Consider the following 17089-nt stretch of genomic DNA (forward strand, 5'->3'; position numbering starts at 1 on the left):
AGGAAGAGGAATATATGCATGGGGAAGTTCAACTTGCCCAATATTTATAGAGCACTACAGTGGTAAATAATCTGGTGGTAATCCCTGGGCTGGAGAGCCTAGGGTCTAGCAGGCTCTAAGATGAGGCCGATTAAAAAGAAGGGCAGGAGAGTGGCTCAGATTTATGGCATGAACTGAAGGACAGAGTTGAAATTCTGAATGAGGAGTGGGAGCTTGCTGAGGGAGATGCAGCAAATAAAGAAAGTGATTTGGGCTACATTAAATTAGATGATAGGAGAGAGAGCCCAGAAATAGAAAGGACAATAGTGAGAAATTGGGTAATCCCCTCCAAGAATAACCAGGGGCGAAAAAAGAACTTGGTGGTAGGAGGAGAAGTAGTAGCAGGATCAATCGGTTACTCATTAAGCACCTGCACATGATTCAAAAAGGGATAAGGCATGACCCCTACCCTCAAGGAATTCATGTTCTCATTGTGAATAGAGGAAACACACAAATGAATGACACTACAGGGAAGACATTTAATTTGGACTGAGGTCCATGATATCAGTGACCAAGTATTTTCTTTCTTGTTGCTTCATCTATCTGGACTTCATTTCCAAGGTCACTTCATGGTCCAGAATAGCTATTGAAGTTCCAGCCATTACCTCTGCATTTCAGAGCTCCTTCCCCAGCTGGAAGCAGAAAGGGGAAAAGAAGGGTATGCTCCTTCCCCTTAATGACACCTGTCAGAAATTGTATACACCACTTCTGTTTCTGTCCTATATGGTCACATAGCCGTACCTAAATTCAAGAGAAGATGAGAAATACATTAATTCTGGGCTGCCAAGTAGTCAACTGAACATCGGAGGTTCATTACTCAGGAAGATGAGGACAAGAGGGTGGGGGATAACAAGGTCTCTGCCATTTCATTCTTCATGTATGATTAGGCTTTAGAGTTCACAAGAGGGGCTGATGATTTTAGGTTGGGTGGTCACAGAGCTGATGGATTTTGAGTCAGTAATAGGTAGGGATTCAGAAGACTGGGGAAACATCAGTTACAAGCAGCTCCTATGGCAAGCGTGGCCGTTCCAGGAGAAAGTCCGGAAGAGGACAAGGCTGGTCAGAGGACAAGGGGCCAGCCTACGGGAGAATCCTATCTCTGAAGCTCTTTCTTATTTTAAGATGCTAAGAACAGCAGGCCAAGGAGTTGAGACTTTTTTTGTGTAAATGATTAAGGAGTCAAGAGAAGAGTTCTGTCAGAACTGAGAAGAGAGGTGATTTCTCTTAGGTGCTGAGAAGTTGAGAAATTTCATCAGTTGCAGGTTGGTGGGAAAGAGAACTGGAAGCAGGAAACAGGGATGCTAGCTGGAGGATTATCCTAGAAGGTCAGGAGTAAACAGTAAGGGCCTATCTGATGGTGACAGTGGGAATGGAAGGGAAGGTATGGATGCGAGGCCCTGGGAGCAGCACATATTGGGTCTCAGTGAGTAACAGGCGATGGTCTGGGGAGAGAGGAAAATGCTCGTTGTGGGATGTTGTGTCCTCTGAGAGGCAGTGCTGTCTCTCAGGGCTCCCCAGGCAGGAGGGGAGAATATCATGAGGAGAAGGGGGAACCCCCTGGTTGGCCACAGAGAGAATGGGAGGCCCTGCCCCAAGCCTCCTCATCTTTGGAAACCCGGCTGCCCCCAGCAGAATAGTTTCCATTTTGCGTAACTGGGGAGTGTGTGGGTCTGGCTAACCGCGAGGAGGGGCTGAGGAGCCAGCAGACAGATCAGGTTGCCGTGGCAGTGGCTGTTCAGCAAGGGCCTGGGGGCTCGGTTGGGAAGAGCTAACATGAGTTCCTCTCTGAAAGCTTGTGTGCATCCTGATGGAGGAGGCCAGAAGGGATGGCCTCACCTGGCGGCTGGGGGCCAGGTTACCTACAGAGGTTATCTGATATCAGGTGTGAGGCCTCCGGTGTGATAGAGGTAGACCTGGGGGTTTTGCTGGCATCAGGGAGATGGCCAACTTCCTTTGCCTTCTCAGGATCCACTGGAAGGGTCCTCCAGGGTGAAGAAGAGGCCTCGGGGATACGGTCGTATTTGGGAAAAAGCTACCAATCTTTGATGCTGGCCTTCTAGGGCCTCTCCTTCCTCGGACTTCCCTGGTGTGAGTTGCAGAGTTCAGCCTGAGACATCTGGTGAATCCATCTCTTTTTCCTCCAGGCTGCTCAGGGACTTGGCCCATAAGTGCTCAGCAAGTCATTTCTGGTTATAGAGTCATCAGTGACCACAGAAGCATGTTCTCCAGACAGGGCTCTGAGTCTGTGCAAGCTGGCTTTCCCCTGGCAGCTTGTCCCCAGAGTGACAGCTCCAAGTCAACAAAAACAGGAGGCTAGGCCTAACACCACTGTGGACACTCAAGTCAAGGAGCACCCACTCTTCTGATGTCTTCTGTCATGCGGTACCCCAGCACCTTTCCCATAAGTGTAACAGGGCAGCTCAGGCCTCGAGGAAGCTGTGTGTGGCTAGAGTTGGGTCCTGTGTAGGGGCTTGCAGCCAGAAGGTGATGAGGAACAGAGGGAGCCCTGCTGCTGAGGCTGTGGGGTGAGGCAGCACCAGGGCTGGAGGCCTGGAGCCCACCCCTTACCATCCTTGAACTGTCTGATGTGCAGGGGGCCCGAGGGAAGTGTTCGCCCCCACTCCATCTGGATGGGGAGGGCTGCCGCTCCCTCCAGCCAAGTGTCCTAAACCCGGTTTCGGTTGCCTTTCTGCCACAGGATATGGTTCTTCTCCCGGAACCTTTCACAGCTGGCTCCAGTTCATTCCAGGCTGTCTCAAGCGATCATCTCCGAACCTAAGGTCTGGAAAGACAGACGGGAGGGAGGGAGGTCAGGATAGCCGTCCTGAGCCTCATTTTCTGGCTGGCAGGGAGACCTGGCCCCCTCTCGCTCCGCTTCTTCCCCAGCCGACTCCTGCCAGTCACGGGACTGGGGAAAAGAGGGGGCGTGTTTGGAGGGCCTGCTCTGCTTCCCGGATCCGGACATAATGAATGTCAGCTATTGGATCTGTGATCAAACTCTCTGGTTTTTTGGGTTTCTTTTAGACAGGATTACAGTTTGGCGGGGGGGGCGGGGGGGGGGGGCGGGGGGGGGGCAGGAGGAGGAGCTGCGCGGAAAGGAGATAAACAGTGACGCCTAGGCGGCCTGGGCGTAGGCAGTGGGCGGGGCCAGCGTCTGCTGTCTGGGCGGGCTGGGCGGAGGGCTCCCGCCCTGCACCCTGGCCAGCTGGCTTGTGTTAAAGCGCTGGCTGAAAATAACTCTCATTGTCTGGAAGCTGCTACTGCAGCAGGGCTGGCCGTGGCCGCCGAGGGGGCCGAGGCGGCAGGAGCTGGTACCTCCCACCTCCTTGAGCTCTTGCCCTTTGGGAGCAGTGCCCAGCTGGCCACAGCTGTGCCTCCTGCCCACCAGTAGAGATACGGTGGAGGGCAGGGCGGGCTGGGCCACTCCTAGTACTCTGTCCTTTTGGCAGCTGGGGACGGACCTTTGTGCCTGGTGTTGCTTGCTTTGCTGTTGGCTTGGGCAGGACTGTTGGTTTGTGAGGGAACGCAGGGCAGGATCGCAGGGCGGGGACACAGAGCTCCAGCTTCACTTACAGCCGTCTCCTGGGCTCCCCAACCTTGTGCCTCCTCACCACATTCTGCTTCTGCCCATCTGTACAATGGGCTGATCTGTGGGTGCCCAAGAGGACTTGTTGGCAGCTGTGGCCAGGGGCTCAGCAGCAGGTGGTGCCCAGGATGGCGTCTCATTTAGTCTCTGGGGAAGTTCTAGATTCAGCTTTCCAGGCTCACCAACCCCACAGGCTGAGTATGGGGACTGGGCCTACCACACGTGGGAGACATGTCAGCCATAAGGGACCTGGTGGGAAGATGGTTTTGAGGGGGAAAATATGAAGAAAACCAACTCACATTCTGGATTTGCTCAGAATAAACAGTCCCTGCCTGCCTTCCCTAAAGCCTCCAGGATCCCCTTCACGGGAAAATTTCACACATCCCTCTCCCTGCCTCTCAGCAGAGCCGTGCCATTTCTGTTCCTAAGACTCATCGTGATTGACTGGGACCAACAGAAACAGTTGGGAGTTTTTGGTGGTTCCTACTTCTGTTGGTTGGGTTTTCCCCAGGCCGGGCCAGAGGAGGCTGACAGTCAGGGGTGAGTTCCAGAGCAGGGACCCACACCTTCTAAGGAAACTCCAACCCCACCGGCATTTCCCTTCCCCTGTGATGGGAAGGAAACGAGGAGGGGCTAACGGGCTAGGGGTACAGAGCAGGAAAGAGAAGGGAACCTCTGTGACCAGAGCTACCTTCCTTCTCCTTGACTTCACGGGGGCTGACAGGGCTTGGGTGGGGAGTAAGGAAGCCTTGCTCCCACAGAACCCAGGAGGGGGTTAGGCACTGAGCAGGGCTCTGTGCCTGACCTCAAACTGGCAGTAAACCAGAACAGCCCTGCTGGAGAAGCGTCAGACCCTCCCCTTTCTGCTGCTTCCTGTTATAGGTTTTTATTATTAGATTTCTGGCTGGTTGTTCTGATGTAGGAATCAGTCTCAGAGTTGCTTTCAGTGTAAGTTCATCTTCTCCTTCACCCCCCATCTCTCCGGGGTCTCTTTTCTCGAGGATGTTGGTATTTAACTACCTCCTAGTCTTAGGGTTGGTGAGAGGTGTGGGGGTTGGGAGTAGGGGCAATGGGTGGCTGTGTCCTGAGTGGTTGAGAAGCAGCGCTGAAGGAGGGACAGAGGCAGAGACTGAGACAACCCAGAAGCAGGGAAGCAAGAACATTACCCGAGATTTTCAGGAGGAAGGGGAAGAAGACAGTGGAACACCCATGGTGTTCCAGACACATCCAGATATAAAATATTTATCATTTAATCCTCATAAACCCCTGTGAAATAGTGAGATTATCTCCATTTTATGGATGAGCTCTGGAGAGCGCACAGTTGATCTTGGGCCCTCTGACTCTGATGTTCAGTGCCTCTGCTTCAAGACAGTCGCGCCGCCCCCTTCTGGTCAGCAAGGGTCTCAGTGAGCGATTAGCAAGGACTGAGCCTGGCTCCTCCCCTATGAGAGCTCACCATCTCTGTGGAACCACTGAACAAAAGTGTCAAGTAAATGCACCTTTGATGGAGACAGGAATGTGTCACGTTTGTCCCCGTGACACTGGCTGTCCACGGAACTCAGGATGTCAGAGCCCTGCTGTGCTCATGCCTGTTATCGGGTAGCTGCAGAAGCCCCAGGGCCCTTGTCTGTCATGGAGAGAAGCCCGTGACAGGTGGGTACTGACTCTGTGTGCTAGTGCTGGTGACGGGGTGGGGGTGGGGGAATTCCCCTCCCCACTTCCTTCCCTGTCACACTTGGGCCCCAAAGAAACAGAGAAGCCAGCATCACTGCCCAGAAAGTGCCACCGAAAGCTCGAGCGTGGAGCTTGTGGGCCTGTGGTCAGAGCCGATTCATACTTCTGCCACCCCTGTCCCTACTCCTGGAGGGGTGGGCATCTCTCCAGGGCATCTAAAGGTTGAACCCTGGTATGCCTTTTCCACTCTTCCATGCTCTTGGGCTAGGGGTCCCAAAGGGGGTGACTTTGTTCCATCTTCAAAGCCCCTGGGGCACCAGACATTTTCTCCCCAGTTTGCCTTGTGGGGTAGTGTGAGGCTGCAGCAGCTGACAGCTGGTGGCTGAGGAAGTTGGTGTAGACCGGATGTGATGTCTGCCTCCCCAGCGGCAGGCTTCCCCCTTCTCCGCCAGTCGCTTTCTTCCAGGGGGGACAACTATTTCTATTTCCATGGCACAGACTTGGGAGAAATAGGCAGAAGACAACGAAGGGCTTGAGATGTGCACAGAGCCAGATCCAGGCCTGAGGTCTGTGTCTTCTCTGCTCTCACTTGGGCTTAGCCAGCAGCAGCCTGGCTACGGTTAGGAGAGAGACCTTGGTCTGGGCTCACCTTTGACTTTGGGGTCCCTGTTTTGTTGTGGCTTCCTGCTCCTGTCCTCTTCTCCACACAGACAGGCTGAGAATGGCCCTTAGCCAAGTAGTTTCAGAGAGAACATTCGGGATTGTATTTGCCCAACCAGCCGTCCCTACTGCATCTGGAGTGGGGGGGATTTGATTAGTCCCTCATTCCTGCAGGAGTGCAGGCAGACTCGCAGGGCAGCAGAAACTGTGAAGAGGGATGTGATGTGGGATCCTCTTCCCCTTCTTGTCTTCTTTCCCTTGCCCCATTTTGGCTTATACCTAAAAACTGAGCAAAAATCCCAACTATTCTCCTTTTTTGAGCTTTAGTGACTGGGTTTCTGGCCCAGAGCTGGGCCCATTACTCAGAACGAGGATGCCTTAACCCTATATTTACCGTTTACTTCCTCGCCACTAGAGGCCTATCAGAGTATTAGACATCATCAGGGGTTGGAGACCATATGAATAGACACCGACCTTGGGGGGCTAGATGAATGTCTAGCTAGTTAATAGGATGTGTGTAGACAAATGCATAATATATCTAACAGAAATAAATGATATTTAAGGTTTGTCTCTCAGATTCTTAGAAAATGCAAGGCCCACTCCTAGCATGTTTCCACTTCTGGAATAACACAGGGCTTGTGTGTCTCCTCGGAATCCTGGGTGCACACAATTCATGTCCCCAGGGATGAGAATGTCAAGGAGTGGGCAGATAGATGTAAACATTGGCCATGCTTGGGTGCCGGGGAGTTAGAGCTGAACTTGGAGCAGTGACTAGTCGGGAGAGAGAGAGAGAGGAGGGGAAGGCCTTCCAGGTGGTCTGCCATGGGCTCGGGGGAGAGGCTGGATTTGTGGGAAGTCACGTGGGTTATCAGACAGCTATCATACTTCAGGTAGGAAATCATATTTGATTCGGGAGTATGGGCACCAGGGGCAGGTGCAGTGATCTGCCTTTAGAGGCAAAGGCTGTGACCTGCAGCGAAGGCAGCCCCACTGGCTAGAAGAGAAGCTTGGCTGGGTGGGGATCAAGGAGGGGAAGGTAGGGCTGCTGGCCTGCATAGCACTAGCCCATGGGTACGTTGGGTTTCCCTCACTCATGCCCGCTTTTATTCCTTTATTCATTCAGCAAACAGTAGTGAGCAAAATAAGATGACTCTTGGTCTGCCCTTCTGTATTCCAGGTTAGAGTGTCTTTCAGGAAGGGATTGGGACACTTTCCTGTGTCTTCATTAATTGGGAAGTGTGTCATAAGTAACTTGCTACTAAAAAATTAACTGAAATTTTGTAAATTATTTCCTTAAAAAATGAGCTGTTATCTTTATGTCAGTATCCTTCTCATGTACTTGCATCCTGATATGGGGCAAAGGCGTAGACTCGTGGCATCCACATAAGCTGTGGCTGGCTTGGCGTCCACCCATGGTCGTGTATGATACAGGAAGGCCAGGCATCCCTCTGGCTGTGGGGGAGAAGCAGATTGAAAGTTGCTGTTCTAAACAGGTAGCTTTCAAACTTTTTTGCCCTGTCCCAAGTTAAGAAACACATTTTATGGCATGACTGGTGTGTGTGCCTATGTATATGTATATACTTAAAATAGAAAAGAAAAAAAGCTTCGTGAAACATTGTATTTCCTACTTGGAGGGATTTCTCGTATCTTCTAGCCTTTTCGGTTTTAATGTTCATTTTCATTCAAAATAAAGTTAATCTCAACTCACTAAATTGGAAAACATTGCTCAACCAAACTGAACTAAATATGAAGAGGGGAGGCAGGACCATCACGCCTCTCCGAGCCCTCCTTATCAGCCACAGTGTTAGGGTGAAGCCGAGGGCCCAGGAGGGGAAAGGCCTGCATGCTCTCCCTTTCTCTCCTCTGGGTGCAGGGAGTTTTCAACCCTGTTGACTCAGGTTCTCTCCTCAGAGCTCCATGAACCTGCCTCCCGACAAGGCCCGACTCCTGCGGCAGTATGACAATGAGAAGAAGTGGGATCTGATCTGTGACCAGGTACGGGGTTTGGGGCGAGGCCCAGGAGTAAGGGCTGTGTCTTGGGCTGGACAAGGCAGCAGGGCCAAAGGCACTGACCGCAGCCCTGGGGTCCCTTGAGAAACCCTGGCCTGGGCTTGGCCTCAGTCCGTGCTCACGTCTTGTACCAAGAGAGCTCTCTTCACAGACACAGGGCTGGCAGGCCAGGCTCCCCTCTGACTCCTGCAAAGAGCTGTCTTGGTTTCCTCCTGATGGGCAGCAGCCTGAAGGAAGTTTGTGTAGGTCCTGCTGGCTGTCTGCAGAGGAGTTGGGTGTCTTTCCCAACATAGCCTGTTTCTGCCTTTCCCCAGGGTGAGGGCCCTCCTTGGCAGGGTAGACCAAAAGACCTTCTCTCTCTCTCGCTCTGCCCGAGCCCTGGCACCTCAGGTTTTTCTATTATTGACAGGCATCTGCGAATGAGCAGACCGAGTCCTCTGTTGTCTTCTGTTCCCAAATCTCAAAATATGAGGATTGGAAGCTCTCCCTACATGAACAGTGTTTCGAGCTGGAAGAGACTGCAGAGATTATTACTTAGCTCAGAACTGAGACCCAGGACCCATGGCCTGGCTCTTTACCCTGCATGCATTTGAATTTCACAAGTCACGAGTTTCTGAACTCTGACAGGCCTGTCTGCGTAGCTAGGAGAGTCCGCTTTTACTTCCTTACCTCTCGGGAGGCATGGAAGCTTCGCCTGGCATGCTCACAGATTTATGATTTCTTTTCAAGCCCCAAACAGAACCAGAATAGCTAACATTTATTAAGTACTTACGGGGGACCAAGGATTTATATATACTGAAATATCTCATTTAATCCTCACAAAACCCCCCTGAGGAAAGTGATGTTACGTTTTATGGATGAAGAACTTGCGGCTCAGTTCCATGCCTGACACTGGCACCAGGGCAAAGCAGCCAACCCCGTCTGTGCTAGCTGTTATGTTCCACTGCCACCCAAATCAGGCTGCTTGACCTGAGGTGGAATTATTCTTCAGAGCTCCTAGTCCCGTTCCCCACCTCTCCAGGAAAGGCCCGTTTCCTCGTGTTCTGCATTAAGCAGAGCTGGCAAGCTTGGTGACCCTTGCTTGGGATTGGACAACAGTCGCCTGTTGGCACTGAGTTTCTTTAATTGATGATCTCCCTTTTCCAGGTCACATAATTTTGACTCTTTCTCACATCTTACTTTTTGCTTTCATTTTGTGTTTAGGTTCTATTTGCTAACATGAGATCATTCTCCCTGAGCCCCGCGTAGCTCCCCCCACCCCTCAACTCTGCAGGTATCTCAGTGGTGAAGGCCCTAATAGGACCAGAACGCTGAAGAGTTTTCCCCGAGTTTTCTCTTGGGTCTGATGCGGGGGTTGGACCAAAATGGGGAAGGCAGAGTCCCATGATCCTGTGCCCTTCGTGGAAGGGGATCGAGGGATGACCTTGCCAAAAGCAGGTTCAGCATTTGAGGTTGCCTCGATGGTTGGGGCCTGGGGCCTGAGGTCTGGGCAAGGAAGAGAACGTGTGTTCCAGCCCCGGACATGTTAGTGCTACAAAGCCAGTACAACCCCAAGTCTGAGTTTAGGGCTGAAGAGGTTGCATTCTACAAAGCCTCACTCCTCTCTCCATGGCCCTCCTAGTCCCGGGCCATCAGTTAGCTAGGCAGTGGACACCATTTCTCAATTGTCTCCATTATTTTGGTGTTAGCAGCTCTTTAATCCCCACATCTTAGCAAGCAGCAGGCTCTTAAAATAATTTTCAACATAGAAAAATATTTTAGGCTCAGAGATCACTAATCAGAGAAGGGGAAGATGGCAGTAGATGAGAAGCGCCTGAAAATAAGTCAAGGAAGAGAGCCTCTGGCTTGATGTTGTTAAGAGCCAGCTGACAACTTGAGGAGTCTGGGTCCCCTCACACTGAACACCATCAGGGTTTGACTTCCTTGACACTCTCCTCAAACTGTGGGTGTCTGTGCGCATATGCATGTTTCCGTCACAGGAACGGTTCCAGGTGAAGAATCCTCCCCACACTTACATCCAGAAACTCCAGAGCTTCTTGGACCCCAGCGTAACCCGGAAGGTGAAGCGTGAGGCAGGGAGGCCCCACCTTGCTGCCCCTTATAGTCCTGTGGGGTTTGGGGGGTCAGACCCTGTGACTGGGGGTGAGACATCCGCTTCTGAGCAATGGGAGTTGGGTTTCTGGGTTCTGAGGCCATGGGCCTGGAGTGGCTGGCTCCTCACAGAGGGAAGGCTTGTACCTGCCCTCTCGCGTCCCCTCCCTTTCCTTTTCTACCCCTTTTGTTTGTGCTATAAAGTTGGATCAGGGGCCTCCAATAGTGACAAGAAATTCCATGTTTACAGAAGTTCAGGAGGAGAGTGCAGGAGTCAACCAAAGTACTGAGGGAGCTGGAGATCTCACTTCGCACCAACCACATTGGGTGAGTCAGAATCGGCCATCAGGATCCGGCGTCTCTGAGGATGGGTGGCTTGTTGATCTCCCGGCCATGAGGCACGGTCACCCCTTGAACGGCTTTGGGTTCCCCAGAGCTTCAGAGTGCTCTTTTTCTGGCTTTTCTCCCTTTTGGCTCTGCTAGCTGCTGACTAGATGCTGCTGGCAAGCTTGGGGCCTCTCCTGGGGTCTTCAGCCTGTGGCTTTACGTAGATGACATTCCTGTCACAGCTGAGACTCGAGTCTGCCTGTGGCCTGGGGGTGGGCCAAGATAGGCCCAGAGAGTGCTGGGGATGGGGGAGCACATTACATTGGGTAGCTGAGACCTCGTTCCCAGACTGTGTAGTGCCCAGAAGACTATTTTCTTGATTGCAAGACCATCTCAGTTCATGAGCAGAAGCAGCTTCTTAGGGCACCAAGAAAGTAGATCAAGGCAGTGGGGACGAGGAATTGAATATTTTCTGCATCTACAGACCAGTCTATTGACAGGTCCTTAGGAACGGCGTGGGTCTTGTTTGCTAGTCTCTGAGTGGGGAACCAGAACTTGCTGAACAAGCCGAAGGCTAATGCGTAAGGTACAGTGACAGATGGCAAGTGGTCTCGGTTTTCTAAAACTGTAACCAGTCGGAGTATATGTAGTGAAAGTGAGAGCAAGATAGAGACAGAGAGAATGTACACAGAGGATAGCAAGGGAAACCTGATGGAGGGCAGCAGGCAGGGCCACAATCCTGACGGGGGTGGCGGGGGGAGGCTGGCACAGATACTGAGAGCTCACAGGAGTGAGAAGTCAAGCCTGGGATGGAGGAGAGGGTGTCTGGGCAGGTGCCGTCCCCAGGGTCCTGGGCTTCCTGACAGCAGGGGTGGAAAGAGCCAAATAACGTCATCTGCCTTTCCCCTCCTGCCTGTAGCGGCCGCCCGCTTGTCCACGCTGGGCTGGGCCTGCCTGGGGCTCTCAGAGAGGCTACCTGTTTGCAGCCAGCTGCCGAGGCAGCAGTCATGGGGGAAATGGCGCAGGACAGAACAGGAAAGGGATAGTTCCTGGCCTCAGCAGCTGTGCCTGGTGGCCAGAATTGGCTTCCACACCCCATCTATGAACGAGAGTGAAAGCTGACATGCTAGCAAACGTGAAACTCAGCCTCCTGCTGTATGTGGTGAGTCCTCACAGAAGGAGTGGCAGGGCCTCCTCAGCTACCCTGTGTGTGAGAGGGGAGAGCATGGGGCAGTGAGACAGAGAGTGACTCCAAATCCCACCTACCGCCCTTCATACCTCCCTGCAGGGCCTACTACTTCCCTCCCCTCCCTCTCAGGCCTTCTGTTCTTTCTTAGTAAGTCTTGGGCACAAGAGGATGGAGCCCATTCTTCACAGGAGAGGACCCCAGAGCCATGTGCGACACTCCCCTCTGCTCACCCTTTCTACCTGGGGCCTGCCTCTCTGGCCATCGGCCAGGAGCTGAGGCGAGAGCAGCGTGGTTCCCAGGCCTGGGGCCTCTTGGCAGCTGGCACACGAGTTAGAGGTCTGGACCTGGCCCTCGGTTCCCAGGGAACAGTTTCGCGTCTGGCATTTTAGGAGCTCCTGTCATCTGAACTGTGGCTTCTCCGGGCAGTTATGTGGGAGGGTCAGGCTCCTTCCCAGATTCCTAGGCAAGAAGAGTTTGTCAGGCTGTCGGGCCAGGGTGTGGGTGCTCCCAGGTGGTAGGAGCCCAGGGCAAGGGGGGGAGAGGAGGCTCCTGCTTCTGTCCCAGCCTGATCCGCCCCAGGACCTGCCGAAGCCTGGTGTGTAGGGCCAGCCCAATGGGAACTCCAGCCCTGGAGCCGGATGGGCTGGGAAGTGGGATTCCAGAGCCTCACCAGCTCCTCCTCTCTCGGGTTTGTATTGGTTTCTCTGCCTTGCTGAAGTGCCCTTTAACCTCTCCTCAAAGTGTCAAGATCCCGAAAATAGTAGTGTAGACTCAGACAGGAAATGAGAAGGGGGTGGGGAGCTGGAGAGCAGACAGACAGGAAACGGGAGGCCTGTCGGCCCCCAGAGAGGAAGCTAACTTCAGGCAGCTCCGGTGTCAGTCAGCCTCAGCTGAGCCTGGTGCTCCTGGCCCAAGCTCTCACTGTGCCCCAGGGTGTGGCTGGCAAACATGGCGCTGGTGTCCCAGCCTCGGGAGAGAGGCAGCCCTCTTGGGCTGCTGGGTGCAGCTGCCTCTGAAGACCCCCAGACAGCCAAGGGAACGGAGCACTGAGGAGAGTCAGGGTTTTATCCTAAGAGTTTTATGTTTCTCTGTGCTGTGGAATGAACCTGTCCTGTAATAGCCCTCCTGGGATTGGCTCTTGAATTTCCTTCCAGGCATATCTCAGGCAAAGAGGCCTGAAGGCCGAAGGGTGGAAATGCCCAGGGCCATTGTCTTTAGGGTCTTTGTTGTCCGCCTTCCTGCCTCTCTGGCTGAAGGGGCTTGAGTCCTCAGTCTGGCTCTGAGTGGTCATAGTCATTCTGGAGTTACTCGAGTCCCTGACTCTTCTCCCATCCTTTTCTTATTCTGTCAAACTCACCGTGACCACACACAGAATTCCGGCATATCCCTCTTAGCTCACTGTGGCCCAAACTATCTTTCCTTGAACTTGGTAGAAGGGCCCTTTGGCCCAACATGTCTCTGTTCCAGAGCTCTCTTTGGCCCTTCCTGCCTGTTTTCGACCAAGACTTCAGTCCAGTCGGAGATGTGCTAGCCCTCGTCAGGCACAGCTGTGCACAAGGGCCTGTGGTAAATGCTCTTGATCAACTTCCCCACCTCCCCACAATTCCGCCAATAAACACCAAGCAGGGACAACACACTCAGTGTTGTGTTAGACACCAAGAACACTGAAACTGAGCCGAAACTCACCAAGACTGAGTCAGGGCCCTGGCCATTTAGGAGGGTGTACCTGAAAGCTGGTGTGCCTGACATGGTATTGGAAGGCCTTGTACCTTTCCCCATCCCTGGCTCCCTGGCCTAGCAGAGGTCTAGGCCCATGATGTCACCATGGATTGGTCTGCCATGGGTTTGGAACCTCAGAGTTTTCCCAGCTTGGTGCTAAGTTCCAGAGGATTCAGAAGTGGGTGTTGGGTCAGAGACCCCTCACTCTTCTCACCCTCGACCCCCTTTAGCAAACCCCTCCACTATGTGTCCTCTATCCGCAGGTGGGTTCGGGAGTTTCTGAATGATGAAAACAAAGGCCTGGATGTGCTGGTGGATTACCTGTCCTTTGCCCAGTGTTCGGTCATGTGAGTACCTCCCTGGGGCTGGGGTTGGGGACCGGCGAGGGAGGACACAGTCCCATTCTGATTTGCTGAGGAAGGGTGAGACTGTAGTATGGGAGTCCCAGGCCAGGAGGGAAGAGCCCAGGCAGTGGTGTGGGAGTGGGCAGGCAGCCAAGGAGACGTCACTGGATCCATGAAGCAGGCCAGGTGGCTGGAGCAGAAGGTACATTTTGGGAAGCAGAAGGAGGGAGATGTGGAAAGGGAACTCAGGATTAGAACCCAAAGGATCCAGACTCTGGGCTGAGAGCAGTCCAAGGAAATGTCCTGGCTTCTGGGAGAGACGCCCGGTGGGAGTCATTCATTTGCCTTTGGAGAGTTGAATTTCCTTTGGGTCTCCAGATGTGAGAGGGTTACTCCAGGTCATTGCTGAAGCAGAGCCCAGGGAGCATCTGGCATGACCTTTGACCCAGACTGAAAATGAAGTATTCAGAGCCCTTTTCAATCAGTTGGGGGGATGGGTGGATGAGGAGGTGGCATGAGGTAGTGAAAAGGAACACTAGGACAGCCACAAAGCTGGTTGTGGGTCTCAGTTATGTCCTTGACTCTCAGGGTGACCTCAAGCACACTTGCATCCTCTTATAGAAAAGGGGATCCGTGTTCCACGGTTGTTGTAAGGTTGAGATGATAATGTGTGTAAAGCAACTAGTAGTGTTGGGAAGTCTGTTCTGCCCTAGCTGCTTTATTGTTAATTATTGTTATTCAAGGTGGTGTAACCTACCGTAATTACCTGAATATAGGGAAAGAGATTTTATACTCCCCTTTCACGTGATGACTGGGGAATACTTCAGACTTAGAGCCAAGACTTCAATCAGCCCTTGGCTGACTGATCATCCCAGTTTACCCGTGACCTTTCCCAGCCTTGGCACCAAAAGTCCCACGTCCTGGGGAACTCCTCAGTTCTGGGACTCAGTCCTAGCTGTGGCTTTCACTTTTGCTGTTACTGTCCTTACCCCATGGCCCTTCTCTTTGGTCCCCAGATCTTCAGGCTTAGCTCTTAGGGGTTCGAAGTAACACCTCTCCTTGGTTTGGCCTGTCACTCTTCCCAGGTCATCCCTCCTTAAAACCAAGAGTGGCCTACTCCCCGTTCCCATCCCAGCAGAATTCAGGCCTCGTGATCCTCCTCTCCCTTTAAAAACGACTCTTTTTATAGAAAGAAATGAAAAACATTTGCTGAAGTGATTTTTTTTAAAAATTCAGAGCTTTTATAGTAAAAAGATGTAGATCATTTTTCCAAATAAGCCTATCTCTCTTGTTCAAAAAGCAAACAAATCCCAGCTGCTTGAAACCAAAATACGCTGGATCCTCAGTCTTCCAGTGTCCAAAGCTGCGCTCTTGATTCTGTTTTTGAAAGAAAGATTCAGGGTAGAGAGAGGGTGTGAAGGGGAGAGAAAGTGTGTCTTGGGAAGGGTTGGAAGGAAAAGGGTGAAGCCAAATAGAGTTTGGGTGAAGACATTGATTTGTAAACCGCGTGTACCGGTGCTAGGGAGTTTTCTTACTGACTGAGGGAAGCCACTGGCAAGGTTCCCTGTCAGGGAGCCTCCTCTGGTGTTTACTTGAGAGCCCCATTAAACTTCTCATCCTCGGGGCTCTGTAGACTGCCCCGGCTCCTTTGGAACATTCAGTCATCTGCAGATATCATTTCCTATTTCAGAAAGCCTAGGCCTCTGTGCCTTTGACCTTGGGGTTATGAATGTCTGAGCAGAAGGTTCCCCGGAGGAGGAGCCTGTAGGAGGGCCCCTGCTTGTTCAGTCCTTAATGACCTACTTGGGGGAAGAGGACAGGAAAGAAAAGTGGGACTGGTTTCCCAGAGTGGGTATACCCTGATGTGGGGATTCGTAATGGATTAGGCCCCGGTGATCTCAAGCCATCCTCCTTGTTCTGGCCGCACTCCCAAATGGCTGGTGGCAGTCATAGAAGTACAAAGTGACAGAGATACCATTCCAACTCTTGTAGGAATGAAGGACCCCAGTTCACACCCTCGACCTGTGATTTCTTCCCCCAGGGAAGCTGGAGCCCAAGGAACCTCTATTCCAGAAAACCTAGCAGTCTCAAGTAGAACCACAGAAAACCCAGCCATTAAACCCCAGTGCTGGGATGGGACCATGGTACTCTTGAACCTAGTGGCATCTCCCACTCTAGGTTGGCTGGGACCCCCATTTCCTTTCATTCAGACCTGCTCTTGTGAGCCCAATCCAGAACCAGCCAGGCCCCTTCAGGGCACTGAGAGACCCCTTTGGCCGCTGCCATCAGCCAACCAGCAAGACCAGCGTTGGCTAGTTCTCTACCACACTTCCCACAGAGCGGATTCTCCACAGGGAGCCATGGCTTCTTTGAGACATGGTCTCTAAGGCTGGGAGTGCAGAAAGATTCCCTTGCGGCCCACCAAGAGATCGCTCCTGGAGTTGCCTGGTCAGCGGGGAGCCACAGCTCACCCCTGTCAGCACTCCCATCCCTTCAGGTCCCTCTTCAGGTTGCTCCCTATGCCTCCGCTGCCCTTGTCCTGTGTTGGTGGCTCTCCCGACCAGGGTTAGGTCTCTGCTGCCCAATTCCGCTTTCTGTTCTTGCCATCCTTGCTTCTTATTGCCCTCGAGGTCTACAGGGTGGGGGTGGGCTACCAGGGGGCTTAGCATTGAATTTCTCCTGTGTGTGCGCTTGTGTGTCCTCTCCTGCTCCAGGTTTGACTTTGAGGGTCTGGAGAGTGGTGACGATGGTGCGTTTGACAAGCTTCGGTCCTGGAGCAGGTCCATTGAGGACCTGCAGCCACCCAGCGCCCTGTCAGCCCCCTTCACCAACAGCCTCGCTCGCTCTGCGCGCCAGTCTGTGCTCCGGTATGTGCGCTCTCGCTCTGCCCGCCTGCTGCCTAGCCCCCAGTCCCGGTCTTGGGGGCCAGGGGTGAGTGCTCATTGCTCCTCCCTCCACTCTTGCTTCCAGGCTCAGCTCTCTTGCCCTCTGCCTGCCAGTCTGTCTCTGGTCTGTCCTCTCTGTCTCCTTGACTCTGCCCAGCAATCTGTCCTGGGTAAGTATATCGCCCTCGGCTGTGCCCGCCCCATCTGGGGTTCCAGCTCTTCCCTCTCCACACTCCCCCTCGAGGGGCTCCCCCCATTCCTCTTTTTCATTCTACCATTCCTGCTGGCCTCCTGGATGGGACCGGCCCTCGTGCAGCTCCCTGGTCGCCACTGGTGATCCAGCTCCTGCCCTCGTGTCTGTTGCCTTCTGGCTCTACATTCTGCACCATCAGCTGCTCCGAGACCAGCTCCCACCCAACCTGCCCGCTGCTCACCTTCCCTTCATTTCTTCCTTTTCTCTCCAAGCCTGCCTTGTGTTTATATATTTTTTTTAATTTAATTTAATTTAATTTTTATTTATTTTGGTACTTTAGGAGCTGTCCTGCCTGGAGGCAGGTGGACAGAC

The 17089-nt window shown here is 52.9% G+C and overlaps 1 protein-coding gene across 7 annotated transcripts in view; it reads left to right on the forward strand.

The window, feature by feature from the left end:
• Positions 1–17089, forward strand: part of FMNL3 (formin like 3) — a 53932-nt gene that overhangs the window by 24041 nt on the left and 12802 nt on the right. For 3 of the 7 annotated variants that reach the window (XM_047740284.1, XM_047740282.1, XM_047740283.1), the window contains exons 2-6: positions 7871–7954; positions 9949–10029; positions 10311–10387; positions 13559–13642; positions 16354–16506. In XM_047740284.1, the coding sequence (XP_047596240.1) occupies positions 7871–7954; positions 9949–10029; positions 10311–10387; positions 13559–13642; positions 16354–16506 (479 nt within the window). The remainder of the gene's footprint in view (positions 1–7870; positions 7955–9948; positions 10030–10310; positions 10388–13558; positions 13643–16353; positions 16507–17089) is intronic. The other 4 variants (XM_047740285.1, XM_047740286.1, XM_047740287.1 and 1 more) reach the window with 3 other exon arrangements.

This window comes from Lutra lutra, chromosome 8, assembly GCF_902655055.1.
Source record: "Lutra lutra chromosome 8, mLutLut1.2, whole genome shotgun sequence".
Classification (NCBI taxonomy): Eukaryota; Metazoa; Chordata; class Mammalia; order Carnivora; family Mustelidae; genus Lutra; species Lutra lutra.